The sequence below is a fragment of the Aquarana catesbeiana genome, linkage group LG03, assembly GCF_042186555.1.
Source record: "Aquarana catesbeiana isolate 2022-GZ linkage group LG03, ASM4218655v1, whole genome shotgun sequence".
NCBI lineage: Eukaryota > Metazoa > Chordata > Amphibia > Anura > Ranidae > Aquarana > Aquarana catesbeiana.
In genome coordinates this window covers 674,861,302-674,885,739 of record NC_133326.1, presented here as the reverse complement: position 1 = coordinate 674,885,739, position 24,438 = coordinate 674,861,302, and the positions used below count along the sequence as shown (strand labels likewise).

The 24,438-nt window shown below is 44.4% G+C and overlaps 1 protein-coding gene across 2 annotated transcripts in view; it reads left to right on the top strand.

The window, feature by feature from the left end:
• The window catches only part of GPC2 (glypican 2), a 108,487-nt gene that overhangs the window by 42,118 nt on the left and 41,931 nt on the right, over positions 1-24,438 (top strand). For both annotated transcript variants that reach the window (XM_073622888.1, XM_073622887.1), the window contains exons 2-3: positions 5,720-5,887; positions 20,771-20,929. In XM_073622888.1, the coding sequence (XP_073478989.1) occupies positions 5,737-5,887; positions 20,771-20,929 (310 nt within the window). In that variant the 5' untranslated portion in view covers positions 5,720-5,736. The remainder of the gene's footprint in view (positions 1-5,719; positions 5,888-20,770; positions 20,930-24,438) is intronic.

Sequence of the window (24,438 nt, the reverse complement as noted above, 5' to 3'; positions counted from 1 at the left end):
ATGTATATAAAATGCACTTTTTATCTTTCAAAAAGTGTGTCCCAGTGCTGAACCTTTCATCCAAATTCTAAATTGGTGCATGTGTACATTTTAAAAGCCAATATAAAGGAATAGTAGTGGTAAAAAAAAAAGCTCTTGTGGATTTAATTAACCTTTTCTTTTGGTTAATTCTCCTTTAAGAGGGTGTGGCAGGGGGCGTGTCCTATGTCTACTTACGTTTGCTAGTAGGTGTCCCTCATTCCCATCTCAAAATGTTGGAGGTATGTACAAGGGACTCCAAACTGCAGCCCAAGGGCCAGATGTGGCCCTTTACTAGCCTTTATCTAGCCCTTGGGGCTCTATTCCTCCCACTGATATGAGGCTCTATTCCTCTCACTGACACCAACAAGGGGGCACTAATTCTTCCACTGATACCAATGATGGGATACTATTACTCTTACTAACAGGGGCACTACTCCTCCTCCTACTGACTACAAACTTTGAGGCCATATTTATTCTCACCAATGCTTGGCCCGGGACATTTTCTGCCCCTGCTGGCCACAATCCGGCCCTCCTAAAGTCTGAAGGACAATAAACTGGCCCTTTGTTTAAAAAGTTTGGAGACCCCTGTTTTAATATGATGGAATTGTCACCTGCCTGTATATACAGTTGTGCTCATAAGTTTACATACCATGGCAGAATTTCTTGGCCATTTTTCAGAGAATATGAATGATAACTCAAAAACTTTTCTTTCACTCATGGTTAGTGTTGGGCTGAAGCCATTTATTATCAACTAACTGTGTTTACTATTTTTAAATCATAATGGCAACAGAAACTACCCAAATGACCCTGATCTACCCCAGTTCTTAATACCGTGTATTGCCCCCCTTTAACATTAATGACAGCTTGAAGTCTTTTGTGGTATTTGTGGATGAGGCTCTTTATCTTCTCAGATGGTAAAGCTGCCCATTCCTCTTGGCCAAAAACCTCCAGTTCTTGTAAGTTCTTGGGCTGTCTTGCATGAACTGCACGTTTGAGATCTCCCCAGAGTGGCTCAATGATATTGAGGTCAGGAGACTGAGATGGCCACTCCAGAACCTTCATTTTATTCTGCTGTAGCCAATGACAGGACGACTTGGCCTTGTGTTTTGGGTCATTGTCATGTTGGAATGTCCAAGTACGTCCCATGCACAGCTTCCTGGCTGATGAATCTAAATGTTCCTCCAGTATTTATTGATAACATACTGCATTCATCTTGCCAACAATTTTGACCAAATTTCCTGTGCCTTTGTAGCTCACACATCCCCAAAACATCAGCAATCCACCTCCGTGCTTCACAGTAGGAATGGTGTACCTTTCATCATAGGCCTTGTTGACTCCTCTCAAAATGTAGTGTTTATGGTTGTGGCCAAAAAGCTCAATTTTGGTCTCATCACCCCAAATGACTTTGTGCCAGAAGGTTTGAGGCTTGTCTCTGTGCTGTTTGGTGTATTGTAAGTGGGATACTTTGTGGCATTTGCGTAGTAATGGCTTTCTTCTGGTGACTCGACCATGCAGCCCATCCTTCTTCAAGTGCCTCCTTATTGTGCATCTTGAAACCGCTACACCACATGTTTCCAGAGAGTCCTGTATTTCACCTGAAGTTATTTGTGGGTTTTTCTTTGCATTCTGAACAGTTTGGCTGGCAGTTGTGGCTGAAATTTTAGTTGGTCTACCTGACCGTGGTTTGGTTTCACCAGAACCCCTCATTTTCCACTTCTTGATTAGAGTTTGAACACTGCCGATTGGCATTCTCAATTCCTTGTATATCTTTTTATATCCCTTTCCTGTTTTATACAGTTCAACTACCTTTTCAAGCAGATCCTTTGACAATCATTTTGCCTTCCCCATGACTCAGAATCCAGAAACGTCAGTGCAGCACTGGATGAAAGATGCAAGGGTCTGTCAGGAGTCCAGAAACTCATTGACCTTTTATACACACACAATAATTACATGTAAACAGATCACAGGTCGGGATGGTTACCTTTTAATAGCCATTCAAACCCCTTTGTGTCAACTTGTGTGCATGTTATCAGGCCAAAATCATCAGGGTATGTAAACTTTTGATCAGGGTCATTTGGGTAGTTTCTGTTGTGATTATGATTTAAAAAGAGAAAACACAGTTGACTGATAAGAAATGGCTTCAGCCAAACACTAACCATGAGTGAAAGAAAAGTTTTTGTGTTATTCATATGCTCTGAAAAATGGCCAAGAAATCATAAATTCTGCCAGGGTATGTAAACTTATGAGCACGACTGTGTATACCGCATGTCTGTATATATATTTTACTAATCTTTGTCTCTTCTAAAGTATACTTAAAGTATAAGTTCACCTTTTCACAAAAAATTTAAAGATGAACTAACACAGTACTGTTTCTTTTTTTCTTCCCTCTACATCTTTGCTCCTGGGAGAAAAAAAGCAGCTTAAAAAAATGCGCCAAGTTTTGCAGACGTGATTATGCGCATTTAGACACATTTAGGTGCATAAAGCTTATGGGCGTTCATTGATTCCATTGGCCAGAATATTATTTTATTCTTGCCATTGGAATCAATGAACACTGAAGCACTGGCGTTTAGGCATGTTTAGATTAAATTTAAATGTGTTTACATGCGTCTTCAGCGTTTTTTTCGGCTCAAAAGCTCCTCTTTTGAACATTTAAGTGATGTTTTTTTTTTTGTTTTGTTTTTTTTTTAGCCCCTGAACACTCCTCTTCTAATACACCTGTACACACCTATACTATATTACCAAAAGTATTGGGACACCTGCCTTTACACGCACATGAATTTTAATGGCATCCCTATCTTAGTCCGTAGGGTTCAATATTGAGTTGGCCCACCCTTTGCAGCTATAACAGCTTCAATTCTTCTGGGAAGGCTGTCCACAAGGTTTAGAAGTGTGTCTATGGGAATGTTTGACCATTTTTCCAGAAGCACATTTGTGAGGTCAGGCACTGATGTTGGACAAGAAGGCCTGGCTTGCAGTCTCCGCTCTAATTCATCCCCAAGGTGTTCTATCGGGTTGAGGTCAGGACTCTGTGCAGGTCAGTCAAGTTTCTCCACACCAAACTCGCTCATCCATGTCTTTATGGACCTTGCTTTGTGCACTGGTGTGCAGTCATGTTGGAACAGGAAGGGGCCATCCCCAAACTGTTCCTACAAAGTTTGGGGCATTAAATTGTTAAAGTGATTGTGAAGGCCTGTTTTTTTTTCCCCATAAAAATAACAAATACAAAATAAATGTTATACTTACCTGCTCTGTTGCAGTAGATTTGCACAAAGCAGCCGGGATCCTCCTCTTCTCAGGTCCCTCTTTGGCTCTCCTTGCCCCTCCCTCCTGTTGAGTGCCCTCACAGCAAGCAGCTTACTATGGGGGCACCCAAGCTGAGTCACAGCTCCCAGTGTCCATTCAGACACTGAGCCCTGACCTGACTCCACCCCCTCTCTCCTCTGATTGGCTAGCTGACTTTGACCGCAGTGGGAGCCAATGGCGCCACTGCTGTGTCTCAGCCAATCAGGAAGGAGAATCTCTGACGGTGGAGACACTCGTATACATCGCTGGACAGAGAGGGACCTCAGGTAAGTATTAGGGGGGCTGAGGGGTCCTGCTCTATACAGAAGGCTTTTTAACCTAATGCATAGAATTATTATTATTATTATTATACAGTATTTATATAGCGCCAACAGTTTACGTAGCGCTTTACAACTTGAATGCATTAAGATGAAAAACCTTCTGCCTTTAAACCCCTTTAAGAGTTCCTTTCACTGGAACTAAGGGGTCATGCCCAACCCCTGAAAAAAAACCCCACACTATAATCCCCCCCTCCACCAAATGATTTGGACCAGTGCACACAACAAAGTCCATAAAAACATGGATGAGTGAATTTGGGGTGGAGGAACTTGACTGGCACAGAGTCCTGACCTCAACCTAATAGAACACCTTTGGGATGAATTAGAGTGGAGACTGTCACCCGGGGCCTTCTCGTCCAACATCAGTGCCTAACCTCTCAAATGCGCTTCTGGAAGAATGGTCAAACATTCCCAGAGACACACTTCTAAACCTTGTGGACAGCCTTCCCAGAAGAGTTGAAGCTGTTATAGCTGCAAAGGGTGGGCCAACTCAATATTGAACCCTACGGACTAAGACTGGGATGCCATTAAAGTTCATGTGCGTGTAAAGGCAGGCGTCCCAATACTTTTGGTAATATAGTGTTTTTGTGTATGGCTAAAATAGAGGTAAGTTTACAGGCTGAAAAAAAAGAACATCAAACACCTGTAAAAGTGGCGTTTTTTTTTTTTTTTTTTTTTTTAAGCTCAGTGTGCATGGGGCTTTAAAGTTGCCCATGCCAAGCACAATTTGTGTTGGCATGGCTGCTTGTAGTCTCTGCATGTGATTGACAGTGCAGGAGTGTAGTTGGGAGACAGTTGTCACCCCATAACAGGAAGTGCCTGAACAAGGATCTTCTTGGCTGGATCACCAGGCATTATTCTAAGGAAAGCTGCAGATATAAAAAAAAATGTTAAACTATTCCTGAAACTCCATTAAAATGTTAAAGCATGCAGATTTTATAGGCCTCGTTCACATGGGCGCTTTGGCCCATACAGTGTAAAAAAAAAGGGGGTATTTTGGCACCCAGGAGCTGCATACAGTTTGATGCCAGCAGCCTGTCAAAGTCAATGACAGGATGAAGTATGTGTCCTCTCCCTCCTTCCGAGTGCCACCAGAGCTAGCAGCTTACAATGGGGGCACCTAAGCAGGCTCACTCCCAAACTGCTGCTCTGCATGTCCATTCACACACCAAAGCCACATCTCGGTCCCGCCCCCTCTCTCTCTGCATTGGCTCACTGGCTGTGATTAACAGCCGCAGAAGGCAGTGGCTCCCGTTGCTGTCTCAGCCAACGAGGCGGGAGAGTCCCCAGAGAGCCGAGGCTCTCGTGCACATCGCTGGATCGCGATGGATCTGGCTCAGGTAAGTATTAGGGTTGCTGGCGGGCTGCTACACGGGGAAGGTTTTTTTTACCTTCGTGCATAAAATGCATGAAGGTAAAAAAACCTTGAGCCTTTAGAACCACTTGATTTGAACAAGCAGAAGTTAGAAGCTGATTGGTTACCATGCAGAGCTGCAGCAGATTTTGCACTCTCCAGTTTTAGTAAATCAACCACATCATGAGGTTGATTTACTAAAGGCAAATGCAAGTGCAGTTGTTCCAGAGCTTAGTAAACGAGGTAAATTTTCACTTTGCAAAGAATACCCAATCACGTGCAAGGAAAATAAAAGAAAAAAAAAAACATTTTTTTTCTCTCACATGATTGGATGATGGCAGTCAGCAGAGCATCTGTTCATTTACTAAGCTCTGGTGCAACTGCACTTTGTAAAGTCCACAGTCTATTTGCCTTTAGTAAATCAACCCCTGTATGTCTACATGCTCCAGCAAAGGAAAGCTGGCCCTGACTATGGTCAAGCAAGTATTCACACATCAGCACTCATTTTTGGGAAAGCTAATATTCTTAGTAGCGTGTTTTTATATATTTTTTTGGGGTAGAAGCCCACACCTGCAGAGACGGTCCCTGATGAGCAATAATTAGTTTTCCTAGTCACGGTGCTAACCACTGAGCTACCATGTCGGTAATAGGCTTTTTGTGCACTGCTGCTCCCTATCTTCCTGCATTGATGCTTCTGTGTGTTCTTCTGTTGTATCTCCAGATCTCGGTGTCCTGGCCATGATGTGTGGCCCCTGGTTTGTTCTCCTCCTGATGGCCGTACCAGGAAGCAGTTCAGCTGTCAGTGAAATCCGTAACTGTGCAGATGCTGCCCGGGAGCTGAGGGAGAGAGGCCTGGGAGGCATCCCTGGTGTCAGAACACCAATATCTGGTACGTCTCCATGGTATATGTGCCGCTAAATATCATCCTTTGCAGGCCTGTTTGGTGCATCTGTAAAGCCTCGTACACACGATCGGATTTTCCGACGGGAATTGTGTGATGACAGGGCTGTTGGCGGAAAATCCGACCGTTTGTACGCTCCATCAGACAATTGTTGGCCAACTGTCTGTGGACAAATGTTGGATGGCGGGTTTATACATTTTCCGCGGACAACGGTCTGTTGTCGGATTTTCTGAGCATGTGTACACAAGTCCATGTATATCTTTTCATGTGACAACACTGAAGAAATGACACTTTGCTACAATATAAAGTAGTGAGTGTACAGCTTGTATAACAGTGTACATTTGCTGTCCCCTCAAAATAACTCAACACACAGCCATTAATGTCTAAACCGCTGGCAACAAAATTGAGTACACCCCTAAGTGAAAATGTCCAAATTGGGCCCAAAGTGTCAATATTTTATGTGGCCACCATTATTTTCCAGCACTGCCTTAACCCTCTTGGGCATGGAGTTCACCAGAGCTTCACAGGTTGCCACTGGAGTCCTCTTCCACTCCTCCATGACGACATCACAGAGCTGGTGGATGTTAGAGACCTTGCACTCCTCCACCTTCCATTTGAGGATGCCCCACAGATGCTCAATAGGGTTTAGGTCTGGAGACATGCCTGGCCAGTCCATCACCTTTACCCTCAGCTTTTTAGAAAAATCCCAAATAGGTATGTACCTGAAAACAGGGTGACACTGTAGGTACTACTAAAAATGGTGTGCCAAATTTTACTTACTTTATTTTTACTTTTTATAGTCTAACTACTCGTGTGCCCTCAAAGTCCAATTTCATTGGTTCCCATATTCTACATATTTACCCTCAGCTTCTTTAGCAAGGCAGTGGTCATCTTGGAGGTGTGTTTGGGGTCGTTATCATGTTGAAATACTGCCCTGCGGCCCAGTCTCTGAAGGGGGGAGATCATGCTCTGCTTCAGTATGTCACAGTACATGTTGGCATTCATGGTTCCCTCAATGAACTGTAGCTCCCCAGTGCCAGTAGCAGTCATGAAGCCCCAGACCATGACACTCCCACCATCATGCTTGACTGTAGGCAAGACACACTTGTCTTTGTACTCCTCACCTGGTTGCCGCCACACATGCTGGACACCATCTGAACCAAATAAGTTTATCTTGGTCTCATCAGACCACAGAACATGGTTCCAGTAATCCATGTCCTTAGTCTGCTTGTCTTCAGCAAACTGTTTGCAGGCTTTCTTGTGCATCATCTTTAGAGGAGGCTTCCTTCTGGGATGACAGCCATGCAGACCAATTTGATGCAGTGTGTGGCGTATGGTCTGAGCACTGACAGGCTGACCCCCCACCCCTTCGACCTCTGCAGCAATGCTGGCAGCACTCATATGTCTATTTCCCAAAGACAACCTCTGGATGTGCACTCAACTTCTTTGGTCGACCATGGCGAGGCCTGTTCTGAGTGGAACCTGTCTTGGTAAATAGCTGTATGGTCTTGGCCACCGTGCTGCAGCTCAGTTTCAGGGTCTTGGCAATCTTCTTATAGCCTAGGCCATCTTTATGTAGAGCAACAATTCTTTTTTTCAGATCCTCAGAGAGTTCTTTGCCATGAGGTGCCATGTTGAACTTCCAGTGACCAGTATGAGAGAGTGAGAGCTATAACACCAAATTGAACACACCTGCTCCCCATTCACACCTGAGACCTAGTAACACTAACGAGTTACATGACATCGGGGAGGGAAAAGGGCTGCTTAGGCCCAATTTGGACATTTTTACTTAGGGTGTACTCACTTTTGTTGCCAGCGGTTTAGACATTATTAGCTATGTTGAGTTATTTTGAGGGGACAGCAAATTTACATTGTTATACAAGCTGTACACTCACTACTTTACATTGTAGAAAAGTGTCATTTCTTCAGTGTTGTCATATGAAAAGATATACTAAAATATTTACAAAAATGTGAGGGGTGTACTCACTTTTGTGAGATACCTTAGAATCATATTTCCAAGGGAATATTTCCAACCATCAAGATGACCGACCTCCATGCGCGGCGACATCACGTGACCCAGCTCCACCCGACGTGTTTCGTCATTTAGACGTCATCATGCGTGTCCCAGATGCATTTTTGGTGGATTTTAATAAACCTGGAAGCTATTAATACTACACAATGAAGTGTCTTCTGCCTATTTCTGAACTCTGCATACTCTAAGGTCCATCTATGGTGGAGTCCCTTATATTGTGAAGATTGTGGATACCAGGTGTTCTTTGCGATTGGAAATTGTACTAAGCGCAATTTGACCGCTTTATGTATAGTGGTCCACCCGTGATGGTAAGGGTCAGTGTGTGCATTGCTGTCGGTGGAGGATCTTTCACAGCACTTCTGTTTGACTTCTGCACTTGTTGGACTCTCCTCTCTGAATCTCTATTGAGCTACTGATAAGGACTCTTTCTTATGCTTTTGAAATGCTGCTTTCCACCTTGTTTGTGTGGATGGAGCCCACTGGCTGAACAGAAGAAAACTAACCTAATCTATGGCCAGCTTTAGTTTCATTAAGCCTCATATGGATTTGTTTCATCATTTAATTTTTTGACAAATTTTAATTACTGTCTATATCCCCAGTGGAGAAATTCCCACTTCTTCCTGTCCCATTGACTCAACAGGAAGTAGGGAAATTTCCATAATAAGGATATAAAGGGCAACAAAAATCTGACAAAGGTTGTAAACCTTCACCTATCACTATACCAATGAAAGGTCATTTATTGTTTGGTAGAGCTAGAGTCCTACACTTAAGCTGACCATTGATGATAGTTTTTTTTTAATTTTATTCTGATTGAACGAAAAAAGCAAAACGGAGCCAGTTCCCCCCTTTACACACTTGATGTGGATGGAGGAATCCTCCCTGCTTTGTCATTGTATTCTTACAGCAGGGAGACTCCCCTGCTGTCAGAATCCACAGATCGGTGCTGCAGTCTATAGCCTGCATTGCTGATCAAGCAAGAACATATCGATAGGGTGGTTGAACAGAAGCTGATCGGTGGATCGACTTCAATTTGATCATAGTAGATAAACATGGATCGAAATCCAGCCAGTCCTTGCTTAAGCCCTCCGAATTTCGATCCATGTATGGCCAACTGTAGAAAACTCACACTCCCTGCTGAACCATCCGAATTTCGATCCACTGTTGAGTGGAGGGCACTACTTCTGACCAATAGGGGGCATGTTGGAACGCAGCAGAGATGATGCTGCCTACCCACAGTGTGCAGCAGTCTGGCTCTGCTGCATGACAGCGGGGGCACAGATTTTTTAACTATGGCTGTATGCTGCTTTATCACCAAAATGAATGGTAGGACTCTGGTCACTTGCCATTATACTATTCAAGGAAGCTATTGTCACAGTAATACATTGGGATTCAAATGGAATTTTTTTTTTAAATTTATTTTTATTCAAATTTTCCTTATAAGACATAAAGACATATACAAATTGGTTGTCTAGCTTGTACAGGTAATATCGCAAGTACATCATAAAAAAAAAAAAAAAAAAAAAATGAAAGGGAAAGAAAAAGAGAGGAATACATCCATGCAATACAATTTTAACATGTAAGTGAAAAGGGGATTTTTGGAATTTTTGGGCCGCCCCCCCACTGCCCATAAAGGCCTATACCTATTAACTAGGAATTACATTTAATCGTCGATTCTTGGTATCGTAACTGAAGCTAGTCCAACATTAGTAAGCAATGTTCATTTCCTCCAGCCACCCACTCCAAACCTTATTAAATTTCAATTGGCAGCCTCTATTAAGATAGGTATCTTTATATAGTGGAAGATTATCGTTAACCAAACGTTTCCACTGGACATTTGTGGGGGGATAGGGCTTCTTCCATTGAAATGTTATGGTTTTCCTAGCGTAAAATAGAAGCAAGCCAATCATCGTGCGTTTAGCTACAGCAGGAACTAATTTTTTTATAAGGCCCAACATACAAATCTCCATAGACAGTGGTAGATTAGTGGATGCAATTTTATTGATTAGGCCTAGTACCTCCCCCCAGAATTGTTGTATCTTTGGACAATGCCAAAAGATATGGGAAAAATCTCCGGGGGTGTAGCTACATCTCCAACACTTAGGGGAGTGGGCAGGATTTATCAAATGAAGTCTGTGGGGAGTGAAATACGCCCGGTGGACTATTTTAAATTGGACTAACTTGTCACGTATAGAGACTAGCGAACTAAAAGGGAAGTCCCAAACACCATCCCAATCTTCGCCACTCAAAGCTGGAATGTCACGCTGCCAACGGGACAAAAGGCCGTCCAACGGAGGCAAGGACTCATAGATTAAATGCTGATATATGTGAGATATAGGTTTTTTTGTACAACCGGATCTAAGAGTAGTCTCCAGTTTAGACTGTATTAATATACAGGACGAACGTGGGAATTGGGCTTCGAAAGCATGCGAAAGTTGAAGATAACGGAACTGATAGTGCTGCGGAAGATTATACTGGGAGGAAAGCTGACAAAAAGAAAGCAGTGAGGTGCAAGACACCACTTGTGAGATTAATTTTATACCATATCTAGTCCATATCTGGGGGTCAATAGATTTGTAAAAATGTGGTAAATTGGGGTTTAGCCATAGGGGTGTATTAGGGGAAATTCCCATCTGGCTGTGTTTTTCAATAGCCAAGCCCATTTTCCAGGCCCGTAAAGTAGTAAGCATAGACGGAGTTAATAAGTGTGGGGCACATGGGCCTCTGTAAATTAGGTATTGAAGAGATTCCCAGGAGCCTGCCACAGTGGCCTCCAAAGCGGAGGCCACATTGGTTTTATCAGGATTTAGCCACCAGACCACTGTCACCAGCTGTGTCGCCAAAAAGTACTTATAGCAATCTGGAAAGGCCATACCACCCTGCGATAGTGGCCTCATTAATGTAGTTAACTTATATCTCGGTGGTAAGGAGCCCCAGAGAAACTCTGAAAAGCGTTGGTTTAGTTTAGTAAAGAAGGATTTAGGAATCCACTGCGGGGAATGGCGGAATAAATATATGAATTTGGGGATGACCTTCATTTTAAGCAAGTTGACCCTTCCCCATACCGATAGGGGGAGATTATTCCATGCCTTGAGTTTAGCTTTCATATCCCCCACTACCGGATCCAAGTTTAATTTAAGAAAATCTGAGGCTTGTGCAGAGACACAAACCCCAAGATATTTAAAGGAGTCAACCCACTTTAATGGGCTATCTGGAGAGGATGTCAATTTGGCTGCTTGATCTATTGGAAATAGAGTAGATTTTGGCCAGTTTACCCGGAGGCCCGTTACCATGGAGAAAGTGTTGAGGAGTGACAGAGCACCCTGAAGTGATGGACCCGCGTCCCCCAAAAATAAAACCATGTCGTCAGCATACAGGGCTACTCTCTCCTCCAGCATGCCTATCCTAAGCCCCTTAATATGAGGCGATGTACGGAGAGCCTCTGCAACTGGCTCTATAGCTAGAGCAAATAGAGCCGGAGAAAGAGGGCAGCCCTGTCTAGTTCCCCGAAACAGTTGAAATGGAGTTGAGAGTCTGGAGCCCAAACGAATCGATGAGATGGGACACCTATAGATCACCTGCAACCATGATATAAACCGTAGTGGAAAACCCATTCGACGTAGAGTCTCCCACAAAAAGGGCCACTCCACAGTGTCGAATGCCTTTTCTATATCTAGTAGGGCAATAGCTCTGGTACCGGAGTTATTGTGTTGGGCATGAATATTGGTAAAGAGTCTCCTAAGATTAACGTCGGTTGACCTTTTAGGCATAAATCCTGTTTGATCAGAGTCAATAACCGAAGGTAATAATGGATATAGACGGGTAGCCAGCAGTTTGGTTAAGATTTTCAGGTCATTATTCAATAGGGCTATTGGCCTATATGAGGCACATAGCTCTGGGTCCTTAAGGTCCTTATGGATCAAAGTAAGATAGGCCTGGTGCATTGAAAGGGGCAGATCACCCTTGGATAGGCAGAGGGTGTATAATTGGGCCAGGATGGGTGCCAAAAATGCTGCATGTGCCCTATAAAATTCTATAGGAAGACCATCCGGCCCTGGCGCCTTGCCCAAAGGGAAGGACCGTATAATTTTTAAAACCTCTAAGGCCGAAATAGGGCGTACCAACGATTCTCGTTCCTCATTCGACAGCCAGCCAAGTGCTAGTGGATCTAAAAGGTTTTGCAACATCTCTGGCTGGAAGTCGGGGGGAAGAGCAGAGGTATAAAGAGTTTGGTAAAAGGCTTTAAACATTTGTAAGATTTCTACCTGAGAGGTCACCTTATCCCCAGTTGAAGACCGCAGGCCTGAAACCACTGTGGATGGATATTCATGCTGTGCCAACATGGCCAGGAAACGACCATTCTTGTCCCCCTGTTCAAATAGTCGCTGTCTACCTTTATGCATATCCAATCTTGTAACTTCCGTTAAATGTAAATTTAGTGAACTGCGGGCGGCATTTAATGCGTCAAAATGAGCTGCTGTAGGATCTGTACTATAGATTAATGTTTGATCCTCTACCATCTGTTGTAACCTGTAAGTTTCCCGGCCCTGCTGTTTCTTGACACTAGCGATAATAGAAATATATTGCCCTCTTGTATAGGCCTTGAAGGTGTCCCAGACCGTCTGTGGGGTCGAGGAGCCTTCATTAAGTTCCCAAAACTCAACTAGTCTGGGTGGGATAGTGTCAGCCACCTCAGGGTGGGAAATCCACTGTGCCCCCAGCCTCCACAGGGCCGCATCTCGGCGTGCAGGCGAGCGAAGCTCGATTACCAGTGGGCTATGATCGGACAACCCACTGGGTAGGTATTTAGCCCCTATTACATCCGTCAACAGGATTGAATTAGAGAAGGCTAGGTCAATCCGTGAGGCAGTCCTATGTGAGGCCGAAAAGCATGAGTATGCCCTAATAGCCGGGTGTTTCCATCTCCATATCTCCTGTAGCCCCATTGCCTGTGCCCATATAGATAGTTCAGAGCTATAGTTTTTTGATGGGACTGGTCTGTCCAAATCTGGGGAGATAGTAGAGTTGAAATCCCCCATCACCAGCAATTTCGCTGGATAAAAAGGAGCTGCTTTTTCCAAAACCTTATATAATAAATCATGTGTAAAAGGTGGAGGAATATAAACATTTATGATTATATATCGCTGAGACCAGTGTGAAAACACCACCATTGCAAACTTGCCCTGGGGGTCCGTGCACACGTCCTCAATAACACAGGGGAATTTCTTGTGTATTAGGATTGAGACCCCTCTAGCATAAGAGGAGTAAGTCGCATGGATGGCCCTCTGAATCCAGGGTTTTTTTAGAGTTAAAACCTTGCTGCCTGTGAGGTGGGTTTCCTGTAGGAGAATAAAATGTGGAGAGTGGGTTTTTAGATATCTCATCAACAGTGCCCGTTTAAATTTAGAATTAAGACCTCTCACATTCCATGAAAGGACCGAAAAGGTTTCAGCTAAGGAAGTGGCCATATAGGTTTAGGAAGCCATGGCCAAGTAAAATGACTAGGGGAACACCATTTGGGGTAACTCACAAGCAGCAAGATTTTTACAATATACCATGTACCAGCAATGTTAATTTTTAAGGCAATTTTTGAAACAAGCTTATACAAACCATGACAAAGACCAACATAAAACAACAAAAAAATATATATACCCAAGCACGAAGTGCTTATCCGACTAAGTCCCATCTCCTCTCAAAAAACAAAAAAAGGAGGAGGAGAGTTGGGATTAGTTTTCTCCCAAAAAAAAAAAAAAAAAAAAAAAAGAACACACACGCAAGCTGCAACTGTATTGCAACTATATTGCAGATATACCCCTAAAAGGGGATATCGTACTACTACTACTATTTGTTCAGGCACCCTATGGCCGAACAAATATATAAAAAAAGGAAAAAAGGAAAAACCTATCCAATACCTATCCAAAAAAAAAAAAAGGGGACGGGATGGGGAGAAAAGGGCAGGAGGGGGAAGGAAAAAAAAAAAAAAAAAAAGAAGAGAAAAAAGGAGACAAAAAAGGAAGCAACAGAGAGTAATTGAGGTGGGGTTGGGTTCTAATTTTCTAACTCTTGGCTCTTAGTGTAAGAGATATAGTCCAAGTCCAAGTCCAAGTCCAAAGGGCTGAGCATTCCAACTCCAAATAAAGTACATTTATCTAAGCATTCATTAGGAGACCACAGAATAGCAAGAAAATTTTAGACACTATAAGGGTGCACTATAATGGACTATAGTAGACTATAGTAGACTATAGTAGTAAGGATGGTACAAAAAAAAAAACACATGTGTCACCCACGGCCATCTAACCAGGATATAGCGGCCTCCGGATTGGTGAAAAAGAATGTTTGGTCCCCGTCTGCAACTCGAAGCTTGCTGGGATATAATAAGCTAAATTTAAGACCTTTATCCCTTAGGCGTCTTCTGACCTCTGTAAAGGCCCGGCGTCGCTGCTGGACTTCAGGGGAGTAATCAGGAAACAACATGATTTTTGCATTATTAAACCGCAGTTCTTGTTTATCTCTAGCTGCAGCTAATATCTTATCTCTGTCTCTGAAATTCAAAAGTCTCAATAAAAGAGGCCTGGGAGGATTACCAGGGGCTGGAGGGGTTGGTGGAATCCTATGCGCCCTCTCTACCACGAATGTAGGGGGCATAGCAGGTAAGTCCAACAATGATATAAGAAAGGATTCCACAAACTCAGCTGGTTTATTACCTTCTGTTTTTTCCGGTAGGCCTACGATCCTTAGATTGTTTCTCCTCATGCGATTTTCTGTGTCTATCGACTTATCTTGTAGGGCTTTTACCTGCAGCTGCAAAGCGCGAAGGTTCCTGGAGTCTGCACTGGTAACGTCCTCCAGTTGTGAGATCCGACTCTCAGCCTCTACGAAGCGGGATCTAAATTTGTCCATATCATGCCGAATTAAGCTGATATCTGAAGCCAAATGGTCTATTTTAACCATCACCTTTTCATTTCCAGCTTTAATTGCTGCCAGCAGCTCAGCATGGGAGGCCGCGTGAGAGGCTACAGGTGGAGACGGATCAGGGAGGGTCTGCGTGCTAACTGACATGTTTGGTATGGGAAGCCTCGGAGGTAATATCGCGGCGGCGGCAGCAGGCACAACAACAGCAGCAGGCTTAGCAGGCTTAACAGAGCCAAGAGCAGCAGCAGCAGAGGCAGCAGAGGCGGCAGGGGTGGTGGTGGAGACCGCAGGCACTGTGGAGGACCGGAGCCTACCCGGAGATATGGTGGGACCTCGCGGTGCACCGAAAGCCTTTTTCTTTCCCAGGGTGCCTGTATACGAACGGATCTGGTGAGAATCGGAACTGAGAGTCGCTGGAAGTCAGAGAGTCAGCCCGGCCAGTGCCAGAGAAATTTCAGGATGAATGGTTGGAGCGGAGCTCAGCCCGCACACGTCCTCTCACTCACTCACTCTCTCTCACATCCCCACAGTCGACGCCCCAGGTGAAGGGTCTGTGGAATTTAAAGCAGAACTAAACCCTCCAATACTTTACAGCCAAGGAAGCTGCCATGTTGTCCTCTGATCTGCACTTGCCATGGGGCCACACATGTGATCAGTTATGACACCAGACATTTGATAGCCTGACAGTTTGGTTGAGAAAACAAGCAGCTGTGAGTTATAGTGCCTTGAAAAACTATTCATACCCCTTAAAATATTCCACATTTTGTCATGTTATAACCAAAAACGTAAATGTATTTTATTGGGATTTTATGTGATAGACCAACACAAAGTGGCACATCATTGTGAAGTGGAAGGAAAATGATAAATGGTTTTCATTTTTTTTTACAAATAAATATGTGAAAAGTGTGACGTACATTTGTATTCTGCCCCAGGGCCGTCTTTAATTTTGATTGGGCCCTGGGCAAACATTTTCTTGGGGCCCCCCCTCCATTCTGAGACATTAAAAAAATAGCCGGTAGACTCAAAATCAGTTTACTGCAGCAGATCACGCAGCGATTGCAATTGTTTGCCAGAGGTTGCAGCCTATCATTACTGCTCAATGGCTGGTTTCTAGAGGTTACAACACATAATTTCTGCTTGCCGATTGGTTGCTAGAGGTTACTGTACATTATTAGCTCTCACTAATTGGTTGCTAGGGGTTACAGCACATCATTAGCACTTACTGATTGGTTGCTAGAGATTAAAGCAAATCACTACTGTTTGCTGAGCAAGTAAAGGGGCACATTAATACACATACTACAGGAGAGGTTCAGAGACTGCGGACATACTGCAGGAGACAATCAGAGACTGCGGACATACTGCAGGAGACAATCAGAGACTGCGGACATACTGCAGGAGACAATCAGAGACTGCGGACATAGTGCAGGAGACAATCAGAGACTGCGGACATACTGCAGGAGACAATCAGAGACTGCGGACATACTGCAGGAGACAGAGACTGTGTACATACTGCAGGAGACAATCAGACTGCGGACATACTGCAGGAGATTAACAGAGACTGCGGACATACTGCAGGAGACAATCAGAGACTGCGGACATACTGCAGGAGACAATCAGAGACTGTGGAAATACTGCAGGAGACAATCAGAGACTGCGGAAATACTGCAGGAGACAATCAGAGACTGTGTACATACTGCAGGAGACAATCAGAAACTGCGGACATACTGCAGGAGATTACCAGAGACTGCGGACATACTGCAGGAGATTACCAGAGACTGCGGACATACTGCAGGAGATTACCAGAGACTGCGGACATACTGCAGGAGACAATCAGAGACTGCGGACATACTGCAGGAGACAATCAGAGACTATGTACATACTGTAGGAGACAATCAGAGACTGCGGACATAGTGCAGGAGACAATCAGAGACTGCGGACATACTGCAGGAGACAATCAGAGACTGCGGACATACTGCAGGAGATTAACAGAGACTGCGGACATACTGCAGGAGATTAACAGAGACTGCGGACATACTGCAGGAGACAATCAGAGACTGAGGACATACTGCAGGAGACAATCAGAGACTGCGGAAATACTGCAGGAGACAATCAGAGACTGTGTACATACTGCAGGAGACAATCAGAGACTGCGGAAATACTGCAGGAGACAATCAGAGACTGTGTACATACTGCAGGAGACAATCAGAGACTGCGGAAATACTGCAGGAGACAATCAGAGACTGCGGAAATACTGCAGGAGACAATCAGAGGCTGCGGAAATACTGCAGGAGACAATCAGAGGCTGTGTACATACTGCAGGAGACAATTAGAGACTGCGGACATACTGCAGGAGACACTCAGAGACTGCGGACATACTGCAGGAGACAATTAGAGACTGCGGACATACTGCAGGAGACAATCAGAGACTGCGGACATACTACAGGAGACAATCAGAGACTGCGGACATACTACAGGAGACAATCAGAGACTGCGGACATACTGCAGGAGACACTCAGACTGCGGACATACTGCAGGAGACACTCAGAGACTGCGGACATACTGCAGGAGACACTCAGAGACTGCGGACATACTGCAGGAGACACTCAGAGACTGCAGACATTATACAGGGGATGGTCAGAGAACTTTCAGCAATGCACAGCTTTACAGTTAAATAACACAGCTCAGGGTTTAAACAATCAGGCATTTTATGGTTGTAAGGACATACCTGGCCAGCCAAACACTACATACATTCAGGACTGTGGGCGGGGCTTCCACTCTCTGCTCTCACTAAAGCAGCTGGGAGCTCCACTGATGCTTTGTTGGGGGGCCCACATCACCCTCGAATGGTCGCCCCGATGACAGCTTTGCAGAGCGCACAGAGGACATGGGAGGATGTATTCCGCGCTAGCCAGCTGAGAGGGGCGGGGCCGGGAGCTCCACTGACCCACGTGCAGCCTGTGTACTGGGGATAGAGCGCCTGTAGTAAGAGCCAGTGATCGGAGTGGGAGTGTCATTGGAGCTCCCGGCCCTGCCCCCGGACCTCTGTATTCACCAGCCAGTATAGAGGGGGCGGGGCCGGAAGCTCCACTGACACTCCCACTCCGATCACTGGCTCTCACTACAGAAGCTCTTTTCCGAGTACACAGGCTGCACGTGGGCGGGGTCAGAGCGTCAGTGGAGCTCCCGGCCCCGCCTCTCTCAGCTGGCTAGCGAGGAATACATCCTCCCGTGTCCTCTGTGCGCTCTGCAAAGCTGTGATCGGGGCCCCAATTCACGGCTAGCGCGGGCCCCCAAACAAAGATTGGGCCCAGGGCAAGTGCCCCGTCTGCCCTGCGCTAAAGACGGCCCTGTTCTGCCCCCCTGAGTCAATACTTTGTAGAACCCCCTTTCACTGTAATTACAGCTGAAAGTCTTTTTGGGGATGTCTCTACCAGCTTTGCACATCTAGAGAGTGACATTTTTGTCCATTCTTCTATGCAAAATCATTCAAGCTCTGTCAGATTGGATGGAGAGCATCTGTGAACAGCAATTTTCAAGTCTTCCCACAGATTCTCAAATGGATTTAGGGCTGGACTATGACTGGGCCATTCTAACACAAGAATACGCTCTGATCTAAATCATTCCATTGTAGCTCTGGCTGTATGTTTAGGGTCGTTGTCCTGCTGGAAGGAGAACCTCCACCCCAGTCTCAAGTCTTTTACAGACTCTAACAGGTTTTCTTCTAAGATTGCCCCGTGTTTGGCTCCATCCATCTTCACATCAACTCTGACCAGCTTCCCTGTCCCCACTGAAGAAAAGCATCCTCACAATATGATGCTGCCACCACCATGTTTCACAGTGGGGATGGTGTGTTCAGGGTGATGTGCATTGTTAGTTTACCCCCCACACATAGCGTTTTAGGTTAAAAAGTTTTATTTTGGTCTCATCTGTTCAGAGCACCTTCTTCCACATGTTTGCTGTGTCCCCCACATGGCTTCTCGCAAACTGCAAACAGGCTTTCTTTCAACAATGTCTTTCTTCTTGTCACTCTTCCATAAAGGTCAGATTTGTGGAGAACACGACTAATAGTTGTCCTGTGGACAGATTCTCCCACCTGAGCTGTGGATCTCTGTAGTTCCTCCAGAGTTACCATGGGCCTCTTGGCTGCTTCTCTGATTAATGTTCTCCTTGCCCGGCCTGTCAGTTTAGGTGGACGGCCATGTCTTGGTAGGTTTGCAGTTGTGCCATACTCTTTCCATTTTCGGCTCATGGATTGAACAGTGCTCCGTGAGATGTTCAAAGCTTGGGATATTTTTTTATAACATAACCCTGCTTTAAACTTCTCCACACTTTATCCCTGACCTGTCTGGTGTGTTCCTTGGCCTTCATGATGCTGTTTGGTCACTAAGGTTCTCTAAAAAAAACCTCTGAGGGCTTCACATAACAGATGGGCTCTATTTACTAATAGTGACTTCTGAAGGCAATTGGTTCCATTAGATTTTAGTTAGGAATATCAGAGTAAAGGGGGCTGAATACAAATGTACACCACACTTTTCAGATATTTATTTGTAAGAAATGTTAAACACCATTTATCACTTTCCTTCCGCTTCACAATTATGTGCCACTTTGTGTTGGTCTATCACATAAAATCCCAATAAAATACATTTACGTTTTTGGTTGTAACATGACAAAATGTGGAAAATTTCAAGGGGTATGAATACTTTTTTCAAGGCACTGTATTCTCGGCATTCCTTGAATTTAACTGATTTGGGGACAAAGAAGAAAGCCTATACTTGGTCATTTAAAACAAAGAGACCTGTTCACTTAAAGGACAAGTATGGCCAAAGCTTATTTGGTTATTCTTCCCCTGTGGGTCACAGGAGTGCTCTTAGTTCTGCACTCCTGTGACCCAGATTCAGCAGACAGCGGGCTAAAGTCTGCCGTTGGCTGACTTCACAGAGCCAGTCCAGGCCCTGCAGGGATTCTAACAATAATGTCAGGATCTGCCCAGATGCCACAGCCTGGCGTACCAGTAAGTGCTGGAGGGGCAGAGCACTGTTCTGTTCCTAGAGCGGAGAACTGAGTGATCAGCGGTCTTTGATCGCTCAGTTCTTGGTGTAGAGTCGGTGTGGGGACAGCTGCAGCATGGGATTGATGCTGCAGCCACCTAGGTGGGTATGCAGGTTTGTTTTTTAAATCTCCACCCTTTGCTTTTAACAGTCCACCTCTCTCCCTGTGTTTCTTATACTTTCCGTTAACTTGCTCCCCCCCCCCCCCCTCCATCCTGTTCATTCATTCAGAAAGACCCTGTGTAAATTGAAAGTTGGCCAGAGCTTGCACAGGACCTGCCCACACGTGACAGCCCTGGGTCTGCATTGTGGTAGGAAGGTGAGAAAGTCACATGTTCCCCATACTCAGAAGTACCCAACAGAATAAAAATAAAAGCAGCAAGATGTGAGAGGTGAGGTGGTTGGACCAATAAATATGGTATAATAATTTATTATTGTATAAGAAATAAATAATAAATAATAAAATAATAAATAATAAAATAAATAATATTACTTTGCCCATTCAGAGCTTCCGTCATTTTCTGGTTCTTATCTAGACTGTAATTTTTTTTTTTCTGTATTTTCAACCACGACAGCTGGTGAGTGATTCAACCTTGCAGTGCCCACCCATATTTTTTTTTGTGTTGGGTTGATTTTTAACTGGTATTGATCTACACTAGGACAGATGGACCTGATTTACATAGGGCCAAACTAAAAATGGAACAGTTGCCCATTGCAACCAACCCCTTTTTCCATCTTTCAGATGAATTAATTCAATTGGATGCTATGGCTTACATTTCTCATTTTGTGTTTATTCTTCCAAATACGGTCAGTTATATTTATCTGGTTGGGAATTTTATTTTGTTGCCATGTTATATATTGGGATTTTATTTTTTTTTGTAGGAGAGCACCTGAGAATATGCCCCCAGGAGTACACATGTTGCCCGAGTGAGACGGAGCAGAGACTGAGCGACGAGAGTGTGAGGGATCTGGCCCGTATCGTGAATGAAAGCGTCAGTTACCCAATGGGGGTATTAACTGGGGCGAGAAGAAGATTCCAGGGTGAGTTTGTACCTTATAATATTGATTGTTTTGTTCAGAAGCATTACTAAAAAAAACTTGTGAAACTGCTAGTACATTAAGTTTCAATTTAGGTTGAGATGAGACGGAGAGGAAAATGCCGGTAGCTACTGCTGAGCTCCATCTTAAACTCCAATTTGCCTGACTGTCTCTGACTCCAATATTTTTGGAGGTTAAAGTCAGAGAGAAGTCAATATTCCCCATACTTTGTCCAGGTCTGTGCCCTCAGGGCTGGTCCATACCATATGCAGTCCAGTGCATTTTTAATCTGCATCAAAAATGCATGGGCGTTTCGTCACAATCTGGCGGCGTCTCTTGTTCCCCGAGACGACGTCAGATTGTGACAGAACGCGCGTAGAGGGGTTAGACGTTCTGACGAACAGGCCGGCTGTTTTCTTGATCGTTTTTAATCATCATTCTTGTAAGTGCATTTTTATGCTTCAATAAACCTTTTTTGGTACGTTTTACACTATGGAGAGTCTTTTTACATTTCTGGGTAACGCCTGACCTATCCCCCTGGTAGTTTGATGTTCGAGTCTCCCTGGTCGTTTGGTATTTAGTCCAAGTTTCTTCTCAATCAATACCTGTGGATACTCAACACCCCTCCGGACAGAGGCCCTGGCTGGGTATTTAGCCGCAGGCTCATAAGAGCTTGCCTTTTGGTAATAACACATTCTATGTGGTGGAGGTGCACTGTCCACGAGAGGTGTTTATCACAGGAATCTACACTGATGTGCGTTTTATGGACTGTTTATTCATTTTCATTGTCATCACTTATGTTGCTGTGTGTTGTAGTTCACACACATTCACTAATTTTTAGCGCTGCTTTATTGAACTTTATATTTGTACGTGGGTGTATCTCATGATTTTAGCAGATGCTTTATTTTGTTTTTGTTGTTTTTCCTTATTTTTCTTTTTTATGGTATTTAGCGTGGTATTTTCAATTTTTATAAAAGTAGTTAACATGGATTCCAATGGCATAGTTCACACCAGTGCAGTTCGTTCCAGTTCAGTCAACAAAAGTAGAACACGCTCCCTTTTTTTTGCACGGAACTGCACTGGAACATGGCGAAACTCATCAAAAACGCACTGGAATGTGTTTTGCCTGCAATTTCTTTCGGTTGTTAGGAGCCCGTTCACCAGCATCTTAACAGCGATGAGTCATTTCTGCTGTCATCAGGGATTCCCCTCTGACACTAGAATGTAAACTAAAGGGCCAGCATTAAAAAGAAAAAACGGAATGCTCCCCCCCCCTAATTAATATCAGGCCCTTTGGGACCCCACCCCAAAAAAAACTTTAAAAAATGCACGGGGTCCCTCCCAAAATCCCTACCAGGCCCTTCGGTCTGGTATGGATTTTAAGAGGAACCCCACTCCAAAAAAATGGTGCGGGGGTCCTCCCCAAAATCGATACCAGACCCTTATCCCAGCGCCACCTCCCCCCCATCCCCACCGAACCATACCAGGCCGCATGCCCTTAACATGGGGCCTGGTATGGATTGGGGGGACCCCTATGCTGTTTTATTTTTCCTATTCTTTTTGTTTACTTTCTCCTGTCAGAGGGGAATCCCAGCTGACAGCAGGAATCGATGTTAGGAAGCCAGCGGGTGCTGACTTCTTAACCACTTAAGGACAAGCCTCGTCTTGAGATTTTGTTGTTTACAAGTTTAAAACAGTTTTTTTTTTTTTCTAGCAAAAAAACTTGTTTTTAACTTGTAAACACAGAGTCTGAAAAAGAGGCCTGGTCTTTAAGTGGTTTTTTTTTTGCTAGAAAATTACTTAGAACCCCCAAACATTTTACATTGTTTTTTTCTAACACTCTAGAGAATAAAATGGCGGTCATTGCAATACTTTTTTTCACACCGTATTTGCGCAGCAGTCTTACAAGCGCACTTTTTTTGGAAAAAATTCACTTTTTTGAATAAAGACAACGGTAAAGTTAGCCCAATTTTTTTTTATATTGTGAAAGATAATGTTACGCCGAGTAAATTGATATCCAACACCAACATGTCACGCTTCAAAATTGCGCCCGCTCGTGGAATGGTGTCAAACTTTTACCCTTAAAAATCTCCATAGGCGACGTTTAAAAAATTCTACAGGTTGCATGTTTTGAGTTACAGAGGAGGGCTAGAATTATTACTCTCGCTCTAACAATTTTTCTTATTTATTTATTTTACTTGATTTATTTCTTTTTTTCACTGTTTTTAAAAATAAAATGGGTCACTTTTATTCCTATTACAAGGAATGTAAAGATCCCTTGTAATAGAAAAAAGCATGACAGGACCTCTTAAATATGAGATCTGGGGTCAAAAAGTCCTCAGGTCTCATATTTGGACTAAAATGCAATAAAAATTAAAAAAAAATTGTCATTTGAAAAAATGGCCCTTTAAGACGGACGTATGGGCGGAAGTGACATTATGACGTCGCTTCCGCTCTGCTATAGTATGGAGTTGGGTGGGGACCATCTTCCCCTCACTCGTCTCCCTACCCGGCCACAGACAGGTCCTGATCGCCTCCGCCGCTGCCAACGGCTCCGGTAAGCGGCGGAGGGCGCGGGAGAGCGGCGGGAGGGGGGTGGCACCTCTCCCGCCAACGATAACTGTGATCTCAGGGTGAATGCGCCGCAGAGACCACCATTATTGTAAACACGACTGGCTCCTGAAGAGATGGATGCCCTGGTTGTGGCAGCAGCTGCTACCGTTACCGAGATATCCATCTTCAAAGTGCCGATGTATATGTACAGGAGCCGGTCGGCAAGCAACCAATGACTCATCCCTGCTGCTGATAGCAAGAATGAATCGCTGGTTGATAGGACGCCGGCGGGTGCTGGCTCCTAACAATCAAAACCCAGGAAACAAGAGGGGAAAAAATGCACTGAAATGCATCAAAAATGCATTAGAGCAGTCCGTGCAGAAAGGCATCTGGATTGCAAAAGTGTGGTGTGAACCGGTCTTTAGAAAGGATTAGAAACTTATAGGAAGACAAGAAAATAGAAAAAATTAATTTACCAAAGTTGCATGAGTGATAATTAGCTACAGTGGAAAGAAGAGTGCACCACCATAGTAAACAACGGGGTGCATGTGAAAAGAAAAGAAAGAAAGCAAACAAGAAAAACAAGCAAAAAGGGGGAAATAAAAGGAGTAGGATGCTAGAAGTTAAAACTTAAAGGGTTGTAAACCCTCATGGGGCGTACACACGGTCGGACTTTCTGGAAAGCTAGGTCCGACGTACTTGCCGCCAGACTTCCGGCGGACTACCGCCGGACTTTCTGAACGGCCAGACTTGCCTACACACGGCCGGACTTTCCGGAATCCGGTCTTCCCGACGGACTTCCGCCGGACTTTCAGAATGAACGGACTTTCCCACACACGGACAAGTCCGTTCATTTTGAACGTGACTCGGGTACGACGGGACTAGAAAAGGAATTCAATCTCGCCGCTTTTTTTGGCGAGATTGAAACCTTGCGAGCCCCGTCGAAGGCATCCCAGGCC